This window comes from Fulmarus glacialis, unplaced genomic scaffold (genome assembly GCF_000690835.1).
Source record: "Fulmarus glacialis isolate BGI_N327 unplaced genomic scaffold, ASM69083v1 scaffold43763, whole genome shotgun sequence".
In the NCBI taxonomy this organism is placed as follows: domain Eukaryota; kingdom Metazoa; phylum Chordata; class Aves; order Procellariiformes; family Procellariidae; genus Fulmarus; species Fulmarus glacialis.
Window position 1 is genome coordinate 12,810 of NW_009203171.1, and position 23,514 is coordinate 36,323.

Consider the following 23,514-nt stretch of genomic DNA (forward strand, 5'->3'; position numbering starts at 1 on the left):
ATTCAGTAACTTCTATCTGGTACGGTGGAAGATTTGCTTATCTTGCTCTCTAAATGTGTATGTTCCCTCTCATCTCTGCTGAATGTCATGTGACTTACAACACAGGTGGAGGAAAGTACTATTTGTTAAGAGTTTTCAGTTAATCTTAGGTAACAAAACTTGGTCTTCAAGGCTGATTAGGTACCTAACTCATACAGAAATTCATGCCTAATGTACAGTATGTGTTTGATATCCCAGGCCACAAGCTGTGTAAGAGAAGAACTCAGCACTGTGACAGGATCCTCTCCTAAAATTCAAATGAAAAAATACTTATTACTCAAAGTATTTTATATCTTCTGAACACATACTTTTGAATACATACTTTTTCTTCACCAAGACTGTTTCAGAAAGAGGGTACTGGGAGGCAGTTGGGGATGCTGACTTCACAGCCTCCTCCTGCATGCCAGCTCCACGGAGCACTTGCAGATGAACAAGCTTTGTGTTGGCATTGACAAATATACACAAGCTGAGACGCCCATCTTTCTGATACCTGATGTTACCCCCAAGCCGTGCTGTCCTCTGAGGACAGCTGACCTTTATAGTCATCAGTCTAGTGCAGTCAAGAAAGTGAGGTTGGTGAAATACATTTGTCTTGTTTGAAAAAAAAAAAAAAAGCTAGGAGCTCCTGTCAAACTAGTTGCAGCAGAAAAAAAACCCCACATGTAAATATGACATAACCAGTCATTGTGAACAGTGGCCTTCCTTACTTTGATTTAATTTTTTTCCTGCAGTAATGAGCATTGTGGTCATACAGTATTTTTTTTGCTGGAATAGTAGTTTAAAGACAAGAATCTGTTTGGGTGCTGTGTGCCGTGGCTGCTGGAGGTTCATGTTGTGATAATGATATGGCAGTCTAAATTGTTCCTATGCTAATCCTTAACAGAGGCGCAGGCTCTTTAAGCCAACCCCTCCTCCTCCTTGTGGACCTTTGTTTCTTCCACTATGATTATTGATTAAAGTGACATCTTCTGCTAGGATGGATTTCTTATGCTGTAAGATACATTGTGTGTGTGTGTGTGCGCGCATGCAATATATAGAGAGAGAGATACATAGTGTGTGCAAAAAAAAAAAAAATTAGTGTCAGGGATAAATTGGAGAATAAGGGAGCTCTGCAAGATTCCTTTCTGCTTTGTTAGGTGCAAAAGAAAACCAGTCCCCCTTTTTTTTTACTTCAACTGATCAGTTCCTTATTTGCGCAGAGTACGGCAGAGCTCTTTTCTGGGGAAGCTCTGGGACAACGCAAGTGCTGTGGGCTTATTAAAGCTACATTGGAGAGAAAGAAACTGCTACAGTGACAGTGGAATAGGAAAGCCAGGAAACATTTGACATACTGTGCAATGATGATCATTCAGGCTTCCTGGTAATTTTGATCTACTGTATTACCAGGCAGGCATTAGTGCCTCTTCAGTGCACCTAAATGGGGCCTTCTTTGCATGGGGGAGGTTCACTGAAATAAAATACAGGCGTTTCAAACTAATGATGTGAAAAACAGTCAATGGAAACTGAAAAAAACCCACTGGGAAACCTGAGACATTGCAAGCAGCACATTGTGCTTGGGGAAGCTCAGAGAAACACCTCACACCTTTGCCATAGCAGAGGGTTGTTCAGTGTATGCTTGTGACCGCAGTGAATCGTGACCTGCCTACTTTTGGTTTGTATTTTAACCAACTTGGATAAATACACAGATGTCCATCTGTACTCTTTTTCACTGGCACACAGGTTTGATTTATGATAAGACAATAGCAAAAAACTCTTTCGTAACAGAATGCTTAGAAATTCTGTTTTCTAGTAGAGTTTGTTGCCTCCTTGTGGCAAGTTGTTTAGAGGGGAGGAATAGAAGGGAGTATAGCATGAAAGACAAAGTGCAAATTTCCTCATACTTCCCAGCAAGAACTATGAACATTTATCCTTTGGGTTTGCTCATAGCACTAACTACCAGCTCAAAGTTTGATGAAAAACACCATAAAAAACATCTGCTAGTGAAAAGAATCTGTACAAACATTTGGAGTGTTTTACTGTGGAATGAAAACCATTCCTCTCTTGTTTGAATACTTCCTGAACGTTTGTATAGCATTTGCCCATTCTGTGTTAAGGTGTTCCTACTTTCCAGCTACAGACGTTTTAAAATTTTTTCCTCCTTCTCCCTAGAACTGAATGTTCCCTCCTGGAGGGCACCAATGAGTCATGATTTAATTTTCACAGCAAGCAGTTAACAGATCTTTTGGAAATGCCACTTTTGAGAACCAGGTAAGTTTACTTTACTCATTTGCTTGGGTGCAACATCCATATCAAGATCTTTTGCAGCAGACGTCATTACTCTGTGATCATTACTCAATGATCTCATGTCAAAATCTTTGCATAGTAACCTTCTTGGTATTTTCAAAATATGTAATGGAATATTTTTTGGGATTGGAGTGGAGTGGATGCTTTCAGTTAACTTATTAGACTAGCTAAAAATAAAACAAGCTCTGGAGTCTCATCAGGTGGTGGAAACTCAGCAAGGCATATCAGCAGCTGTCATCATCTGTTGCCCTGAGAACTGCTGCCCACCTGTGAATTCAACAGAAGGAAATGCCACGTTAGAAGTCACCAAGATCGGATGCTGTTTTAAATTGGAAGGCTAAAATTGACACAAATAAACAGGATTTAGCTCTGTCTTCAGGAAATGGGTATTACACTCTTCTACACGTTCTACTCTGCTGGCCTACTGTGGAAATCTTAGTAATCAAACTATGTAGACATTTGGAATGAAAAGCAGTACAGAAAAAGCTTTAATTTGAAAAGGAAGGCTCTTCCAGACAGAAGCAACCAGACAAGTCGAGACATTTGATTCAGGAACTACTAATCCTGAGAGATGCATTCCCCAGTCAGTTCTCCTTCCCTCCTCTCTACTTGTTCAGAGACAAAGACCACATTTGCAAATACAAGTGCACTCAGGTTGCCTGAGCTGCCTACTTGTTTGGCCCCTTGTAGTAGGCATTGCTACAGGCTCTGAGGATGGGTTCACGATTTTATCTTCCCACAGGTCTCGTGGCTGCAGCCGTGTGCAGTCCATTTTATCCTGTGATGCTGTGCAAAGTGTTACAGTGACAAAGGGATCGGCAGAAACCTGGCTGCACTGGTAGCAGAAATAGGTGTGCGCCAATAAATAAGACAGGTTGTAGGAAATACATCATTCCCAGTCTGCCAGGCAGTGCTGCGCTGCTACAGCTTGCTAGTGCAATGGTCCACAGATCACTTGGATACAACTTTCCATAATTTACCAGTTGTTAGTCGTGGTCCTTTTCTGGGTGCTTGACAAGAATCTCTGAGCTTTCTTCAGCAGAGCTGGAGTATTCAGAACTGCAGCTGGTGGCAAGCCGCAGTGCCTTGAATATATGAAATGATATTTAAGTAAGTGGGTTAAAAGGGAATAAATCAGATTTCACAAATTCACTACTTAAAAGTAGTTGATATTTTTTGACAATTTATGCCTTTAATCTCTCTATGCCTCACTTCCCCCTTCTGTACAAAGTGAATAGCACCATGTCAGGTCCCAGACATACTGAAAAAAATAGTCATTACTCTTCACAAAGCTGGCAGGCATAGTGATGAAAGCCCCAATAGAAAAATCCACAAGAAAATGAGTTCTGTATTTTGTGCAGAATTTCAGTGATATGCAGCAAATAATACATGGGGTTCCCCACCAGACTGATTTTGAATGTTTATCTAGTCAGAGACATCATCCATCGCTTCCACATTAAAGGCCTAGGAAAAAGGAGAGCAGACTAAATAGGAACAGGACAGGATTTAGCGTATGATTACAGTATTATACTGGCAAACTTAATTTTTGAGATTCTTAACTTCCATATGTTTGACACCGCAGACGTTGGGGATTTATTTTGGAGCGTACGCTTGAGCCTCCCTGCGGACGTGGTCGCACGGTGGCAGCCTGTCGCCGCGGGAGCGCGCCCCGCACGCCTGGCACTGCGGCGGTGCTTGCAGAAACCGCGGCCCGGTGGTTTGTTTCTCTGAGTCTTTTGTTCCCAAACTACATTCTCAGCAAATTTATCACCTGTTTACAGCGAAAACTACAATCAGATGATAATTATGGAAGCACAAATGTGTTTCTGAGAGCAATGATGTGACCTGCGTTGTGTGAAGGCTGCATGACTGACCTTTCACGTAAGTTAGTTACAGTACAAAAACAATCTGCTTGTGCATTAGGTAGTTTATACCCATTAAACCTTGGTGGCTGTGAGCAGGCTCTCTCATACAAGTGCCTGGAAAAAGGCCATCCCTCCAGTTCCTTATGCGTGGCACAGTGTGCAACCTGAGACCCAACTCAAGGAAACATGGTAGAATTGTGGGATTCAGTCCTTCTTAATGAAAGTAATTTTCTCTTCAGCTGCAGTTTTAGGATGCGCCATGGCTGAAGAAAGCAGTAACAAACATGGCGTGGAGGATATCAAAGCATTGAGGAATGTAGTGACCAGGGCACTTCTGCTCTTAAAGCCTTCATGATGAGTAGCACCAACTTTAGCCTGTTATGGCTGGGTATGTGGGTTGCCTTATCCCCACTCTGACAAAATTCTTAAATTCTAATAAAAAAGGGAGTAAAAGATTTAGGTTTCTCATATGTTTCATTCTGAAAAATAAATGTAGTTGCTAATTAATAATAATTTTCTTGGTTTGCTGAACTGTTGCCACTGACTATTTGCTAGGAACAAATTTCTCCACTGCATCTTTAAAATGGTACTTTTGGCACAGTTCCCTAAAAAAAAAAAAAAAGCCTCTACATCATCTGTGTATATTTTTTTAGAAGTTGTACAATGAAATCAGACAGAGCTTCACTCACAGGATGTTGTGCTTCACATGGAACTAATTAACAAGAAACACTAGCGGAAAGGAGCTAAACAAAGGAGCAGTTCAGCAAACGTGCCTTCATGACCTGTAGTACTTAGAAAATTCTAGTGCAGCTTCCAAGTTGACTCCCATGCAGCCCTCCCTTGTACCTCTCCAAATATCTGTGTAACAAAGCCAACTGGACGCTCACTTAGGTTTTCCAGCCATCATGTCCAGAAACAGCAAGAAGTTTGCAGGTTTTCCTTGGATAAGTAGCTGCCACCGAGATTTAAAATCCTCCTCTACACTGTTAGCGCCCCTCTTTTGTTCTGCCAGTAATGTTTAGCTACGCAGATGAATCTAAATTTTTCACAGGTATTGGAGAAGAGCTTGATGAGCAGTTATAGTGTAAATTTTGCTAACAAATTTTCACAATTCACAATGGAGAAAAAATATTTTCACATTTAAGAATTTAAAAAAAAACATGTAAAGGCAAATCAGGTGCCAAAACTCTAGGGTTTACTAGCATCTATTTTACAACAGAAAATAGAGTGGCCTAATTTCAGCTCTTAATTTTAATTTGCCTGGATATTTTGTTCTGGTTTTTTTTAGTACAATATGTGAATCCACACAAACTGTGCACTATATCATAACACAGTCTTTCAAATTTAAAAGTATGTCCTAATGTGCAATTAAATAATAATTGCTCAGCAGTGATCTGCTCCCCACAACTTGTATTGCTAATACGTACGTAGTCTTTCAAACAAGTTCCCAGATGTGTGTTTGAATGGCAAGATAGAAATCAACGAAGTCCTTTCTCTGTACCATGACCCACACTTAATCCTCTGTAGCATGACAGACATTACTGACCTAAAAGTTCTGATAAAACAAATAAATCTAGCTTTGGCAAGCAAGAAGCTGTTGCAATTTACTGCACTAATCTATAAATCCTCATTAACTACTACAGTGCACTGCTTAATTAGAAAACTCTACTTAATCAAGATGCTTCCCAAGGAATCAATTTACACCTAATGATACTTGTGGCAAGGACAGCTGCTTAATTGGGATGGTAATTTCATTTAATTGGGACACCTTCAGGTGGCTTGGGTGACAACCTGCGCATTACAGTTCAGTGCATCCTTCTCATGGCAGCTTGCAGGGGCCCCAGTCTGCCCCCACTCACAGCTGGTTCACGGCCAGCTACTGAAAACCACCTGACACTGCTTACCAGCGGATAAGCAGCCACCTTCCCACCACTCTGAAGGAATTCCAGTATGTCAGACTCTTCAAAGCAGGGAGAGGCTCGATACAGTACTACCACAGGGAAAGGTGCTCAGCTACTTATCAGCCTAATTTTAATGAAAATATTCCGCCCCTACAATAGCTGAGATTCTTCCATCTTAAAAAGGCTTAAGAATAGATTAATCGGCAATTCATGAAAGTTAGTGTTGTGTCTCTGAATTCTTAAAATCTGCAATTCCGTGTTGTTCATTAAAAGGCATAGTCTTAACTGGGACTGTTGTTTGTTGAAACTAAATTAAACGCATGCACTCCAAATCCACTTAGCCGAGATTGAATAACGAGTATTCAACATTTAATACATGAATAACAATATTAGCACATAGAACTTGCTAGGATGGAGGATGGTCTGCTGGCTTATTAAAACTAGAGCTACGATTACAGAAAGCTTGTGTCTTCCTTTTTACATGAATTCTCTATTACAGTATGAAGTCTCGGGTACATTGTTTTCATAAGATGCAGCATTAATAAGAGATAACGATCATTCAGTGCCTTCAAGCAGGTTCAGATTTTCTGCCATTGTACCTGTATGAAATTAGAGCATGCAACGAGGTACTGAAGTTTGCTTGCTGCTGGAAAGTAGGTAGTTGCCTGTCAACGCAGTTATTAAAGAATCACAGAACGGTTTGGGTTGGAAAGGACCTTAATCATCTAGTCCAACCCTGCTGCCATGGGCAGGGACATCCTCCACTAGATCATGTTGCTCAAAGCCCCGTCCAACCTGACTTTGAACACTGCCAATGATGGGTTATCCACAACTTCTCTGGGAAACCTGTTCCAGTGTCTCACCACCCACATAGTAAAGAATTTCTTCCTAATAGCCAATCTAAATCTACCCTCTTTTAGTTTAAAACCATTGACCCTTGACTTGTCCCTACAGGCTTGGTAAAAAGTCTCTCTCCGTCTTTCGTATAAGCCCGCTTTAAGCAACGACAGGCCACAATAAGGTCTCCCTGGAGCCTTCTTTTCCAGGCTGAACAATGCCAACTCTCTCAATGTTTCTTCACAGGACAGGTGCTCCAGCCCTCTGACCATTTTCGTGGCCCTCCTCTGGGCCTGCTCCAACAGGTCCATGTCTGTCTTGTGCCAGAGACCCCACAGCTGGATGCAGTACGCCAGGTGGGGTCTCACCAGAGCGGGGCAGAGAGGGAGAATCACCTCCCTTGACATGCTTCTCTTTATGCAGCCCAGGATTATTGTAGAGACCAACCTCTGAATTCCAGGGAGCAGAGATTATGACTAACGCTGAATTAATCTGTCTTAGTTTGTACTTGCAATTAAACCATGTTTGGCTACTCGCCCCTCAATAAAGCATTTTTTTAAATTGGAGATAAGGATCAACTAAAGGAAAGGAGAAAGGAGGCAGCTGCATGTTGTCTTCGTGGACCCAGTACCACGGAAGCAGAGAACACCCAACATCAGATGGACGTGATGTGAGCTATCCAAATGTTAAGAAAAATATAGCCTTACTGATCACTTTTGAGAAAAGCCTATGATCTTTTAGAACTGATGCCACATACACCACCTATGGTAGCAGTGCCACCACAGCTCTCTTTACTGCTGTCATTGAAAACTTGCTGTAAACTAGTGACATCTTTGCAGACAGCTTTAGAAGATCCTTCCCACCTACCTTATTTTTTTTATACATATACAAGGGGATCGAGGCCAGAGCTAAAAATAATAGGCCATTTTCCTTGTAACATTAGGAAAATAGAAGTTAGAAGGAAAGGAAGCAACTTAAGAGTATGCACTAAATACGTATCACATGAAACTGAGCCTGTATTCCAGCATTTTAGAAACCTATCCTGGAAGATTTTGCTACACTTGAGAAAAAAACAACCTGTATTTTAAGCTTTTGTTCCAGAAAAAGGAGATTTATAAAATCTTGCTGGGGGAGAAAATCTTATCTTTTTGGTCCACTATCATTATCCTTATTCCCTCAAAAAACACCTTGCAAAACCTGCTGCCACAAGAAACCTAAAGCCTATTTTTCAAGTTCAACACCAGCAATAGCCTATTACAACACCTGCAATGATGATAATGAAAGCTGTTTCATAAAAAACCTGTGGCAATTACAGCTGTGTACACTCTGCTTATAATACAGGTTTTAAAAGGAGATTAATCATGCTCTGATCCTCAAACTAGACTGATAAATCATGATGACGTCACAATGATTCACACTTCAGATGACTCACACAGCCAGGATAATTATCTAGCAGACCTTCTGCAAGTCTCCTGTTCAATGAGTGAGCACATTACAGGATTGAGAACTCCTGCTGTATGAATGAAAAAGGAAGTGTGGAGAAACAAGAAAATCAGTACCACAAATCAGGTAGTATTAGATGCCTACCCTGACTAATTTGCATATTTAATTTGAGACACAGTTTTCCTCTTAGCTGTGACCATGTTTTATTAAAGTATAAATACCCTGCAGTTTTATTATACAAGTAAAATTCCTCTTTAAATGTTTAAGCTTGACTTTGTACATGTATGTAAATTATTAGTCTTTAAAAAAAAAACCCTTGTGACATAGCAAAATATTTTTCCAGCTTCCATACAAAATAGTGCTTTTTCTCTGCTGGTAGAAGACATCAAAATTTTTATGGTATTAAGTGATCTGTATAACTTTTACAGAAGTTGTATACAAAAAACTTAAAACTATGCAAAAATTCCAAAGTACACTCTGACAGCTAATGCTCTGCGAATACTTTATTACACAAATTACATTCAGCTTCTGAAAATAGTGTTCTAACAGTGATACCATCTAAAAATAAGACATCCAGAAACACATCAAGTTAGGAAGAAGAAAAAAAATTAAATAGAGACTTTTTCATTTCCTTCAATGCAATATATGTTAGTGATTTTAAAAAAATAGAAGAAGATTTAGCAGCTTCATTTTCTTGTGGCACTGTATTTTCTCTGTACTGCAACAGGTTAAGGACATTGAAGAGGAAAGGCACAAAACAGAAACTGGCAACTGAATACTTATGGGAAAAATATTTTGATGAAGCAGATAGTAAGATTTATTTACAAGATCCCCAAATTTTGATGAGAAAATACTACTGCTTTAAATCAGTGCTGCAATTAGAAGACTGTTTGCTTTATTAAGATGTTCACATAAAAAACAACGGCACTGATATGGAACTTCCATACACTCCTCCACTTAAAAAACAGAACTAAAACCAAACAAAAATTAAAGGAAACAGTGTGCAGCCCCACACAGACTAGTACAGTTTACAATTAAATACACAAAATCTTGAACGTGCTTAAGGGAAAAGGAATCTGACATTCTGGGTTGAATCATATAATGGAAACTCAAAGGCTGGTTTCAGGATGATGAAGGTGCTGGTGGGGGTGGAGGTGCTGAACACTCTTCCTCTGAATCTGTGCCATCATCTTCATCTTTTTCTTGATCACTTCCTTCAGTGCTCAGTCGGTCAAACCCCTTTCGGCTGTAGCCTTTGTGACTTGCAAAAAAGTTCCCAAGGTTAAGGCCGCCACCGCCTTTCCCTGTGGAAAGGAAAGGCTTGTCATAAGGTTTGCTTTACTGTATGGGGAGAATAAAAATCTATCTATTCATTCAACAGTATAGTGGAGATTATTTTAAGTGACCTTCCAGAAACGGTTTTTAAAGATCAGCACATGAGCCGCAAAAGCTAAGTATAGAGATTATGAAAGAGGAAGGAAATTCATCTTTGAAGTAGAAGTTTCAAACTATTTTTTTCAGCATCCATTGTTTCATTAAGTCTTTACGCAGGCTATTTGTCTTCCCACCAGTTTGCCCTTAGTCTCAAAGTGCTTCATTTCATTCACCAGATTCACAGATAAATCATTATAACAGCTACTGTTCTCCCACTGGTAGTGACACATCCTCTTCAGCGGGCTGATAATGACGCGTGAAAGGTGTCATAACAGATATTTCGACAAAACACCTGAAATTTGCCCCCAATCCTTCATCTGAGAAAGTTCCTTCAAATCTATTATTCAACTAGAAGTGAATACAGAAAAAATCCTCCAGTTACTGCGTTCTTAAAGGATCTTCAATGACTTAGACTTACCTCTAAGTCTGCCTAAAATTCTGGCTGAACTTGAATCAAGTTTGTGTTCCCCATCAGCTGCAAAATAAGGTAGATTTCAAAAATAAGCTAAAAAACCTGTATTCTATGATAAATAATCATCTGTATTTTCTGATACAAAGCACAGACATTCAACAAATTGATAAGCAGCTCTACAAAGCAAACCTGATACTTTTCAGCTTCTTGATTAAGGTGAAATTATAATTCCTAACAAAATTATCATACCACAGATGTTCAGTTTATGCCAATTCAGCCATTGAGAAGATTCGTATGTAATTTTCTGAGAATTTCATTCCCTCAGCTGTTCACTTATGTTACTGTGAAGAGTCTACAGGAAGGACAAGAACCTTGTCATTTATAATGTGCCCAACTAGATTCCAGCACACTGCAAAATACAGCTTGACATTTGAAATGGTATGGTTTCCCTTTAGAGAAGGCTGGCTTTCTGGAAGACAGTGATCTGTGAATTTCTTCAGGTATTTTGGAGGAACTTTCTCTCCCCCCTCACAAACCATATCCTCCTCCCTGGTAACTCCTTCCATCCTTCATCTGAAGAAAAATTAAATGCCATGACCAAACTGTCTTTTCCTATATACTACTCAGTTTCCGTAAATCTGTGCAAGAACTTTACTTTTACCAGTGTAACTGTATATGCTCTTTGACAAATTCAAGCACTGCTTTGAACCCAAATGGAATGCAAAGATGCTATTATAGATCATATCCATTAATGGCAGCACTGCAGTAGTCTAGAGTGTTAGCACATTTGATGCGCTAAACATGCTTGAATACAAAGAGTCAGGAAGCTGCACGCTGAAATCTTCAAATAAAATACATCCAATTCAGTTGCACAGCAATATTAGGTCGCTGAATTACCTACTCTGTCATAGTATGTCCTAGCCAGTGGCAGAACTGTATTATATGTCTATTCACGTACATTTTCTTCTCTTGATGAGAATATCTTGATAAAACTATTTATGCCATACAAAATAACAAGTGTAATGATCAAACTCCTACTGCTGTCTACCAGTTTCTCAAAAATAATGCTATTATATAATATGAATTAAGAACAAATTTACATAGCATTGTAAGTAGCAGTTAAAGCTCTCACAGCAGTGGATGGAGGTGCATTATGGAAACACGCCTGACTCACAAAATGACAAGGTAGGAGTGAACAATAATATATAATCTCTTGTAATGTTATCTGTTTGCATTTTGCTCACACTTTTATAATACTCATAGAGTCCTTTGTTCTCAACAAGGTAAAGATCCCAAAGTGAAAATCACACTATGCTCAGAGTATTAAAATTTATGTATTCTAGACAATAACATGAATATATTCTAGTCGTTTCTGAGATACCAATTTTCGGCTTGACACCAATTAAAGTTTTTAGATACGTGTTCTGAAAAGATGGTGGCTTGAGATGTAATATTAAAGGCAAAGGGGTCGCAGTTGCTGTGTGCATGCTGATCCTTAGTTGGCATGCAGCATCACAGTAACTGTTCAGAAGGGTAAAGGGACAGTAAGCCTCTCTCTTCATATCCTCGTCCTCAGTGTTCAGCGATGTTTTGAACTGGAATAATAAAAGCCTGTTCTCTAGAGTTACTCATGGTTACCTCCATAGACAGTTGTCTTCCTCCACCGAATAAATACTAAAATTGCCAGCAGGACAACAACAGGGATAATTAGAAGAGTTGTAATAAGAACAAACGAAACTCCAGTGCTGGCCTGTCGGACCAAATGTTGTTTTTCCTGCTTCTTTAGAGGGTCTGTTGATTCTGGGTTGTTTTTCAATCTGGCTTCTACAATTGTTTCTGATTATTTAAAAAGAAGACAATTTCAATATGTAATCCATATACATCAAGCAACACAGAACAAGGCGTTAAAGAAAAGAACAAGCTAGAATACCTGAAGTGTTGAGTAACAAAGAAACAAAAGACAAACACTTACGGGACATTTTTAGCTCTTGCTGACGTTATCCCAAACGTAAGGCAGAGGGAGTCTGAATGATATCACTCACTAGCAAAGATGCCCTCCCCTTTTCTTGAATGGGGAAAGGAGAGGTGTCAGGGAGAATTTTGTCTTAAAAAGTATCTATCATTTAAAATATAGGAAAATCTATTTTTTCAAATAGGTGGTGATGTAATATCAATTAAATATCTCCTTTTGATAATAACACTTCCACAAGAAATACAGAAATTCAGTATATGCTGTATTATCATAAACAAAAAGGAAAGCATTTAAAGTTCTTTATAATAAACTTGTGACAAAGGGTTAAATTTTCAGAACTGCTACATCCCATGAAAGAACTTTGGCTCCGTAAATCTGGAGAGCTTTTGAAAACTGCATCTAATCATTCCTGACTAATTTGTTACCTCTCTACCTACAAGGAGAAAAACAATTTCAGTAAAATTCTCTATGCTGTTTTGTGTGTGTATAAAAGATCACATGCTTTGTGCTGACTTTTAATGAGTAAAACCACCTAGCTTTGTATTTTGAAGTCTGACTTAACTGCACGTCTTAAGAAGTAGCGGCATTTAGAAACACTCTGAATCAACTCTATTTTGATTCTGTATCAAACTTAAAATGACGCTCTATTCTAAAAGAATAGTAAATGCTGCAGTTTACACTTGACACTAATACAATGATAGCAATGATGTCATTGTTATCACTAATACAATGATAACAATGATACAATGATAACATGCTGTCTGTTGAAGTAGTAGTTATACCCAGGTGCAATTTTCCTCCACCATCTTGCCCACCTCTAGGCAAAGCTACAGTTCTCCACATATTCTCCCCCACTTCACAGCAATGCAAGCAATAGTGACAGTCTGTCACCAGGAGGCTGTGAAAGTGCAGGCCACTCCTGTCCATTTATTAAGCAGAGGATGACACAAAGTCCATTGGCTATCTGTTTTCTTCAAGTGGAGTTGAAAGATGTTAATTTCAGTCTAGCTACCCTAAGCAGTTTTAGAGATTGTTACTTAAAAACTGTTTCTTACCCTGGTGATATTATTGCATTTTTCTCTGTAACATTAGAAGTGTCAGTATGGTTATCTTCCTAAAGAAAGCTGAAATGCATTAATGTATACCTAGACTTCTTGTAGTGTGGATGCTGTAATGTCAACACTTCCCTTTTGAGTGCTTCAGGAGGACTGACCAACAGAGATAAAACAGAAGGATAACAGTTTTGACAATAACGATTTCATTGTTTTATAATGTCAGCCTACTGTATTCTACTTTATTCCACATGCAATTGGCAGTTGGGATCTTTGGGTATTTTTCTCTGTCTGCATATACATGGCTAAAGCAAACCACACAAGCCCTGAATTCAACCAAAGAAAAACAGTTAAGAACGTTTGAACATTTTATAAAAGCCTCTCCATAGCCTGGTACTGTTCTTCTGAAAGGGAAATGAACTTCTCCTTTTCAACACAAAAGACCTATGTAACAGAATACTAATGGTTAAAATTACTTTTCGCCTTCCTGAATTGCTATTTTACCCCTTTCAATCTCCTCTACATGTATTTCTTTATCTCCTTATATTAAGTTTTTACAGGTTTTTATTTTCCTTTTTTTTTTCCTTTTTTTCATTTTCATGCAGATAAATTGAAAAAAAAAAAAAAAAGAAAGCAGTAAATCCAGGGAAATAAATCCAAATAGAAAAAATGATAATTTTTTGCCATATGGTGTGACTGGCAAGGCTGTGTACTGAACGACTATGCAGAAAGATAAACCAACTGCCATTTCTAATAACCCTTTTTTGGTGGTTGAGGGCTGTGCAGCAGGGGGAAGGGTGCTGGGGAGTAACTACCACAGTTATATTTCAGAGCTATTTCTGCACCTAAGGGAGCTGACACAGATACCAATCTGGACCATACCAGATGGTGGTACGGAATTAATCCACTAGCTAAATTTTTATCTTAGTGTCTGTGAAGCACTTGTCATCACTGAAAATGAAATGTTTAGATTGGCTGTAAAATAGCATCTACTAGGTAACACTGTTACAAGCTGCTTTCTAGCGCTTCCTATGCCAGCTCATTTTATCTATAATCATTGGTGAAATCATGGTGAAAAATAAAACAACAGTGAAACTAGTTAGCATTTTTCCCTCCAACTTGGCAGAAGCAGTCCTAGTCTATGTAAAAATACTGTTTCCTTCATTTCCATTACGAATCAGACTAACCTTTTATTTCCTGTACCTCAATACCAGCCTTTTTAACTGACCGATGTTCCATTTCTGTAAAACAAAATTATTCTTCAGGACAACTGACATTTTAGAAAGACGCTCAGTGACATTTTCCTGCTAGCTTTCTCAAATGTACAGTACAATCCTACAGTAAACAATCCCATCAGCATCTGAACTTCACAGTCTTCTGAAGCTCACAGGGCCACGGAAAAAAGAAAAGAGCTTGATTCATGAAAGGTGTTTGCAATAATTAACTCTGATGCCACAGAGAGATTTTATGGGCACGTGTAAAGGTTCAGGGATTCCCACAAAAATAAAACTGTTAATTATAATCAAAATCATGATGGATTAAAGGCTGGCTGAATCAGAGCTCCTTAGCTACTGCAGTTTTATACTGCTGCAAAAGCTAAAAAGAAAATGGTATGCAAGGACTTTCCTCATCTAACCTGTAAGTGATGAATAATTCCACTATTTTTTTGTTCTCATGTTTCTTTGAATAAAAGCCTAGAATTGTTCTTGTTCAGGTTACTATATACAGAAAAAGCCATATCCAATCAGAATTACAATTTATCTGGTTCAGTTTCCTGTTACTAACAGCAGCTCATACGAGATGCCCCAAAGGAAAATCCATGAATTATAAACAGTCAAATATGGAATAACTGGCTTAGTCAGAAGTTCATTTATAACAGCGGACTCTTACTGGTTGACTAACACCCTGACGCCTGAGGCTTTATCTCTCTCGTACATTTTTTATCCAACATAATGTAACGGTGGATTATATTTTTATTTCTGTAAAATATCTAATCTCTCTCTGAATCCTACTAAATTGATGTCTGACTAATCAGGTCCCTCTCCCTGAAGTTAGGCTGCTTGGCTTGGGGGTTACTAGATTAAAACTGGCAAGTGTTTCCACTTCATAGGACTTCAAATTATACTAGACTCATTTTCTAGTGATTAATACCCCCAATGAAATGAATATAAATTTTAAGTTGACTTGTGTTTTTACTTCAGCCCCTGGGAGCTTCCTACACGATAACCTCAAAGGAAGCAGTTGACGTCTCAACAAATGATACATTAAAATTACTAAAATGCTAAAGAGTTGTGCTTTTGTTTAAGCAGGTACTGACATGACAAGGGATAGAGGCAAATACATTTTGATTCCTCCTGCAACAAACGAACTAATGTGCTCAGGACTCTCCTTTGACAGAGCATGCAGCAATGCTGAAGAATGGTCTTTTAGTGAAAACCAAGCAGTAGCACACAACTTCTGCAGGCAGAGCTTGTAGTGTACTTAAATCATTGTCATTAAGCCACCAGGTTCTTTGCCAATGGTACCAGATAAGTGTACTGATCTGAAGATACAAAATGTGAAGTTGTGACATTAAAACCAAAAAGAACATACTTTCTGTGGATGCAAACTTCCACACTGCTCTAGCATGAACATCTCCAACAAATACTGTTTTGTCTTCTGAAGCAACAACATCATGTGGCATCTCAAAGCTCTGTGAAGATAAGCAGTCACAGGTTACTCATAAGTGTCTACACATTCCTGAGGCCTCTCTAACCCTGTACTTGAGACTGGTCACATTCAGTCCTTAGACTGGAAAACACAGCAGGTGCTGGTGTGAAGGACTAACATGAGTGAAGGGAGAGGAATGCCATTTCTATTGTATGTTTGCCTTCTCCAGGGATAATGACAAGTATTCATGCTAAACAATTTTATATTTATAATATTTACATTTATATTCTTGCATTCCATTTTATCCTGTGAAATATATATTTAAAAAACATGAATCTTGGTTTCAAGCCCACATATTTAGCTTTTGTCAGAGTTTGTATGCAACACAGCTATTTGCTATACTCAGAAAAAAAAAAACAACCCTCTCTTATATAATTTAAAACTGGACTGCAAGTAACAGAGTATATGTGTTACCCAGAAATGGGAATCTCAACATTCATTCTTTAGTTTAAGACAATATATGGAAACTTTTTTTTTTAAATAAACATAATATTTACGTACAATACTGTATGAATGACATTTAGCCTTAACTTCCACACTAATCTTCTGTAAAGAAGGGATGTAACCATACAGATGAATTTTATTTCTGCTTAGGAATATACTCTATTTTTTGACATATTACTAGCATCTAAATATATGAATATTTCAAGTCGTTCATTCTTCTTTTAAATTAGCTTTTAAGAACTGTCTGACAGCAATAAAGTAGGCTTATCCTGACTGAAGGTATTATCTGTAGGAATCATCTTGAGGGTAGTATAATTTTTGAATGTGAACCACATATAGAAAACCAAAATTCTAGTGTCTTTATTAAGTTAATATTACAAAGAATTCCTTTTGAATACCTTACATTATAAAACATCTTATTTCCTGTAATAGTCTTACGAAAGTTGGAGAACTACGATGCTACCAACGTTCTCATATATATAATTATATGCACCATGCAATACTCTACCTTTCTAAGCGGAATGAAAGTATCAATTATTTCTCCAGTAGAGAAGTTCATCACAAACCCTTGAACTGGTTCTGCCTCTCCAGGATAAGGCATTCCATTAACTGCAAAGAGGAGACCACCTGCAACAACACTAGATTTGCTTTAACAACCCATAGCAACTACAGCCACCAACACAGCAAACTACAGTGAAGATGAATTAGAATAGTATAGATGAAAAAAGGCTGTCTGAGAGAAAGACAGAGACAGAGACAGACAGAAAGGTAACTCAGTAGGAAACTAAATCACAAGAGGAAAGTTAAGTAAGCCATAACAGGTGAAAGTTTGGCATTTAAGAGATGCATGTTTCATCCAAATGAGAAGAACAAGCAAGACAATATTTTGCAGATTGGTTAAATGTAAAAAGAATGTGAAAGGGTTAAAAAAAAAATCTGAAGAATGCTTTGCTAAGGACGCTCGATCTGATAACAGGAAGTTCTTTAAATGCATCAAAAGCAGAAAGTCAGCTAGGGAATCAGTGGTACCACACAAGGAAAAGGTGTGAAAGGGGGAATCAGGGATAAGGGGCCTGTGGCAGAGAAGCTCAGTTTTTGTCAGTTTTTTCTGTTGAATATGTTGGGGAGATTCTGACACTCCATCTTTTTCGTAGCAAAAAGGTCAGAGGAGCCAGCTTAACTGGAAGGTGATACACAAAAGGTGTTAGACAAGTTGGAGGTTAATAATTCACCAGGTTTGGATGGCATTCACTCAAGTTTGGAAGGAACTCGAATCTGAAATTCCAGACCTCAGGCCAAGCTGAGTAACGTAGCACTGCAAATAGCCACTCCTCCAAAGGACTAGCAGACTGCCGAAGTAATGCCCATCTACAAGAAGGGCTCAAAAGGGCGCCTGGGAACTACACTACTTACTGGGCTTCCATCCCCAGTAAGATGGTAGAATCCATAATGAAGAATAAGACATAGGTAAGTGTGGCCTGTTGGAAACAAGCTGGTAGGGCTTCTCTAAGGGGAAATTGTACCTCACCTCTCTGAACAGGGAGAAAAAGCACACAGGTAAAGGAGATTCTGTAGACATACTTTCTTTCAGAAAGCCTTTGACAAGGTTGTGCATCAAAGGTTATTAGAGAATGTGAGTTGTCACAGGGCTGAATGAAAGATCCATTAATAAACAGAAAGCAAAGAGCAGAGCTTAAGGGCAGAGCTTATCATTTTTCAGGATAGAGAAGTCTGAGTAATGTGATCCTGCAGGGATCAGAGCCAGAAACAATTTCATTCAATAGTCTTCATCAGTGACCTGAAGAATGGGGTAAACAGTGACATCTCCCAGTCTGAGGAAGGTACTGAGTTCTGTGGAGTAGTCAAAAGCTTGATGATATTGAGAAAGTCTGGAAAGACTTTTTATAAAAATAAGTGAGTTGTCAAACAGATGGCAGAAGAGCTTCAGCAAAGACAAATGTAGAGTGGTGCTTCTGCGAAAAAATAATCTAGATCATGCCTACATGATGTTTAGCTTGGAACTGGCAGCTACAACTCAGGAGAGACATCTCTAAGCCACCACTGAAATCTTTGGCTCCATGTACATTTCAACAGAATGTTGGGCATCATCAGGAGGAGAATTAGGAACGGAGGGGACAGTTCTGCCACTATGCAAAAACTTAGCATGCCCACATCTTGAGTACTGAGTGCTGCTTTACTCGCTGCATCTCAAGAAGGTCCTAATGAAGTTAAAGAAGCTAGAAAAGAAAGGCAACTACAATAGTCAAGGGGCTGAAGCAATTAAATGGCTTATGGGGAGAGACTAAGGTGGCTGGGGTTCTTTGGTTTGGAAAGGAGGAGGCTAAGAGGCAGCAGGTATGGGGAGCATGGAACTGCTGTTCACCAACTCCCAAAATACTGGGACTGAGAAGCACTAAATGAAAGTAGGTCACTTTTTTAAATTAAAAAAATAAAGTGGATAGTGAACTTCCAGAGCCTGCAACTGCAGGAGGTCAAGAAGGCAGACAGTACAAGCCAGTTCAAAATGGGACTAGGAAAACTCATGGGCAATAGGTCTGTAGAAAGATACTACGAAGAAGATGTCAGGAGCTACCTCGTAACACCTTTAAATAAAGTGCTTGTGGATGCATGGGGAGCAGGAGAGGAACAGACCACAAAATGCAGCCAGGCTTACACATTCTCCTTAGAATGCCTCTCTTGTTGCCACTGTCAGAACACTAGGCTACAGGTATCAAATATGTCATCCAGTACATCATTTCTTTTGTTCTTGGCAGATGCAAGAGAGAGAACCCTGATATTAGATTTGATATCAATTACAGAATCAGGAGCCTCATGTGCCAAAACTCCTCATCCAGTTCTTGACATTTACATTACCTTCAGGATCGGTATTGAAAATTTAACCCAAAAACTTAATACAGTAATTGTTAACCAGATTGTGATATTAAAAAACACAACTTTTTCAAACTGTTTGCTTTCAGATTTTTTGTTTTATGAAAGCCAAAACTTTTCTTGATAGTTTGGAAGCTCTTTATTTTGCTCTCTTCAATGGAGCTTGAAATGAGTATTTTAAAACAGTATTATTAACTAATTATTGCCTGTGCAGTCACTAGGAAGCAAACAAGACCATCTACTTGTTGACATCACATTTAGGGAATCTAATCAGTCATTTGTCAGAAGAAGAGACTATTTGCAAGCTTCCCTCATCCTGCAAATAGGAAAACAGGATAGTTCTAAAATTTTCCATTACATCAGCTCTACTTCGAAAGAGAATAAATATCTGGCCTAAGATAACATAAGAGCACTTTCATGAAATAACACTGTGTGCTGTGACATACTGGCATAAAGCAACTACTTGAAATCTGAAGAACAGGAAAAAAGATTACCTGGAACATATGAAACTGCAAACAACTCTCTTCCAAACGATTTGTGCTTGATCTCTCTTATGAACTCCCCAGTCTCTAACCTGAAGCACTGAATTCGACCGTTTTCCCTATCTGCAACACACAGCTGACTGAAGTCAGGGATCAGGGCTAAGCTGTGAGGGATATGAAACTGTCCAGGTCTGGCTCCGCCTGAAGAAGTCTCTGCAACACAAAATGTCCAGGTTTGTGTTAAAGTACACACTGAAACTATCAGTTTTGCTTAGAAACAGCAATACATGACATAATGCAATATAACATTGGGAAAAGAACAAAGGTAGCTTGCTTTCTTCTCCTAGCAGTTTTACTCATTTAGGTAAGTGACCTGTGGTGGTCTTTTGCGTTGTCTTTGTAAATCCTGAATTTATGAATTCGCTATTTCCCTATAATATTTGGCATAGGTTAATGCCTGATACATAAATCCGAGTCAGGCAGAAATGTAATTACTCACAAAACTTAAAATAGATGGGATCATGGCATAAATCTTGTAAAAATGGTAAAGGCTTATACTATTTGATCAAATGTTTAAGAAAAAAATAAGGTTTTTCTGAAAGTTAGAACATTTTCTTGGTAAGATAAGACATGCCAGTACTTGTACTGAAAGCATGCTAACAAATTCCTATTTTTTATTTTTAGTGAATATATAACTACATACAAGTAGCTGTATGAATAGAAGAGAGAAAATTGGAATGCAATGACAAGGCTGACATTCAGCTAGGGCCTGGAAGGTATTTCGGTAATAGAAATTTATGAATAAAAGTAATAGTAACATCAGCAATCTCATGGTTCATGATGAGTTCACAGTAACAGCAGTACGGGTAAAGTACCAAGAGATCTGACCTGTACCTTCTCCCCACTGCATCACGTACAATCCATTTGGAGAGAACTGAATGATTCGACTGTTACAGTAGCCATCAGAGACATAAATGCTGCCAGTGATCGGATCCACGGCCACATCAGTTGGTTGACAGAAATGATTTCTGTCACTGCCTGGTTGCAAAGCCGCCCCTAAGATCAGTAACGGTTCTTTGTCATCTGCTCCCAGTTTGAAAACCTTTTTTTTAGTCAATGGGAAAAGAGAATAGGCTTCAGTTATGGAAGGTGAAATATAAGAGGGATAACTGCCTATGGAAAAATATCTATTACTGTGTATAAAATAAATTTATGTATCAAACATAGCCTTAATATATTGACTATGACATCTATTACCAGTTTTTCAATAGTCTTGATTCCAAGAAATTTCTGCAAAAATTTCCTGTGATTACAGCAAACGAGTTAGTTTCACATTCTGGGTTTAAGTACATAAGAGAATTGATACACAAAGATGTAGCAGAAAAATCTGCTCTTTTTCAAAAGAATCATTGTTTTAAACCAGATATTTTTATTTCTGAGTACTATGTTCATGTAGCAAATTATTCAACACAGCTATATTCCATGAAGGCCACAGGGGTCAATTTCTGTAGGCATATTCTTAATGTTTATCTTAGCAGGCCTAGACAAATAATTTATGACAAATCTGTAGGAAAACAAAAACATTTTTTGGCAAAATATTAAGTTCCTTCAAAAACATACCTGATGGAGAGCTACATCAGTGACCCAGTAGTTACCATTTTTATCAATACTCAAACCATGTGGTAAATAAAATCTGCAAGCACAATGTAAAAGAATCAAGTTAATGACAATCTTTCAGGAAGAATGATGTAGATGTGAAGATTTCACTTTTTATCTACAGATCAACAAATGCTGTACACACTAACTACCTGTAGTATTTAATGAAAAAGATACCTTTACAGAATAGAATTTTCTTGACAAGAGTGTCTCAGCTCTGAAATTCAGTTGATCTCTGGTATCTTACTCAGGCTAATTATTTTCTTTAAGGACAATATACAATACTCACAAGCTCTGCATTTCTGTTAATCTGGCTGGTAGATGAAATTGTATGAATTGCTAGAAAGCAGAGGTGGTAAAGATGGCAAATTACTTTTATTAGTCGTTGATTTTGTAATTTTTTTTTTTAAATTTATTTATTTATTTAAATAAACTCAGAGGCTACAATCACACAATGTCGTATAAAACATATGTGAAAATGGGCTTGGGGAATTTTTGGAGTAAAATATACAAAAATGTTAGTTCTATTGATAAAAGCAAAAACAACTTACAGACTTTTGCCCATGGAATGAAGCAGTTTTGCATCACTTGGATTCAGGACGAGAATTGTGTTCTGCTCAATTGGTCCAAGTCCTCTTTGCTGATAAACAAATTTGCTGTCAAAAGAACTACACAAAAATAGTGGAATAGAAAGCCAGCATTAGAGTGTTCCACTGACGAACAATACACATGCAACTTAAAGGCGAGTTTTGTAGTTTAATTCCAGTGTGGGGTTATTGGTTTCTTTTTTTCTTTAAATAAGCCTTATTACATTATTATACGATTGTAAGAGTTATAGTGTTGGATGTCTGCATTTCCTACTGAGGTTATGACTTCCAAACTAAAGGAGCACCAAATCAACACAGCAACAATTAAGATAATCCTAAAGCAAGCAAGCAAAAAAACTCTTCCTTTTTTTTCTTTTCTTTGCTGTGGCAAATCAGAAATGGGAAATCAAACAATGTAGCTTAAGTAAAAATACAGCTAATCACCAGGGCATAGTTGCCAGTATGAACAAGTATACTTCGTACTGTCTAAGGCAGTGTGTGCACGTTTGCGTGTCTTTTGTTTTTTCTTTTTTCAAACAGAATTCAATATTTTGCTAGAGCTTACTACTGTAAGATTCAAGTCTTAAAGTTCTTACCCTTTTCAGAGTGTGCTTGCAGAAGACTATAGGATATGATATGTATTTCTCCTATCCCCACAACTCTAGACTCAATTTTCAGGGTACGTGGAATATATTAATAAACAACATTTAAACATGTCACTATTTCAGACATTAAGAACTGGGATTAACTTTCCAGGTGACATTTACTAGGCATAAAACTATCATATGCTTAACAAAGAATAAAAAATATAGTTGTTTGTACCCCTTCGGAGAAGCTGGCTATTACTCTAACTTGTTGAAATATACGTTCAGCATTTAGTGAAGGTAAGTAGAGTGTAAAATATTTTGAACAAAATTTAAGTTTAAATGTTAGAAAATTTGACTGCAGATGAAAAATGTGTGAATACAAGATGTAATCCCCCCTCCCACCTTGTATTTTTAAATCCATTTGTTAATCCCAAGAGAAATCCAGCTATGATTGATGCAACTTGGTAAACAAGAATATATTTTGTAGTCACAGAGAAGGCTATCAATAAAGCTATTAAAACTTCATATTGTACAGTTCTAGTAGCCTCACCTCTCCATAACATCAAGTATTTATATGTCTAGAATTTTGAATGTGGAAAAGCAATACTGGCTTCATACATAACCAGAAAAATCATGACAGGATGTGTTTAAGTTTCTGCATAAGCTACGATTAAAAAATAGTATTTAGATATTGCCATTATGTATGGTAACTATCTGTGACTATTTAATTAATTTCTGATAGAAATCAGTAAATCCTTTTCATGATGAATGGTTAAGCACAAGGTGATAGTTACCAAGACTCTCTACTGAGCCCTCCTAAACACTCCGCCATGATGCTATAGGGAGACACAGGGTAAACAGTACTGGCACACAATGGCCTACTGATGTAGGCTTGTTTGACATGATCTGCTTGTTTGACCAT

The 23,514-nt window shown here is 38.0% G+C and overlaps 1 protein-coding gene across 1 annotated transcript in view; it reads right to left on the reverse strand.

Annotated features, from left to right (window-relative positions):
• Window positions 1-8,856: 8,856 nt before the first annotated feature.
• PAM (peptidylglycine alpha-amidating monooxygenase) overlaps window positions 8,857-23,514 on the reverse strand; it is a gene marked incomplete at its 5' end in the record, with an annotated part of 24,568 nt that continues 9,910 nt past the window's right edge. Inside the window, 10 exons of the mRNA XM_009574542.1 lie at window positions 8,857-9,672; window positions 10,221-10,277; window positions 11,853-12,050; window positions 14,426-14,479; window positions 15,831-15,930; window positions 16,900-17,018; window positions 19,775-19,975; window positions 20,657-20,864; window positions 21,383-21,455; window positions 21,970-22,086. Coding sequence (XP_009572837.1) covers window positions 9,491-9,672; window positions 10,221-10,277; window positions 11,853-12,050; window positions 14,426-14,479; window positions 15,831-15,930; window positions 16,900-17,018; window positions 19,775-19,975; window positions 20,657-20,864; window positions 21,383-21,455; window positions 21,970-22,086 — 1,309 coding nt within the window. The remainder of the gene's footprint in view (window positions 9,673-10,220; window positions 10,278-11,852; window positions 12,051-14,425; window positions 14,480-15,830; window positions 15,931-16,899; window positions 17,019-19,774; window positions 19,976-20,656; window positions 20,865-21,382; window positions 21,456-21,969; window positions 22,087-23,514) is intronic.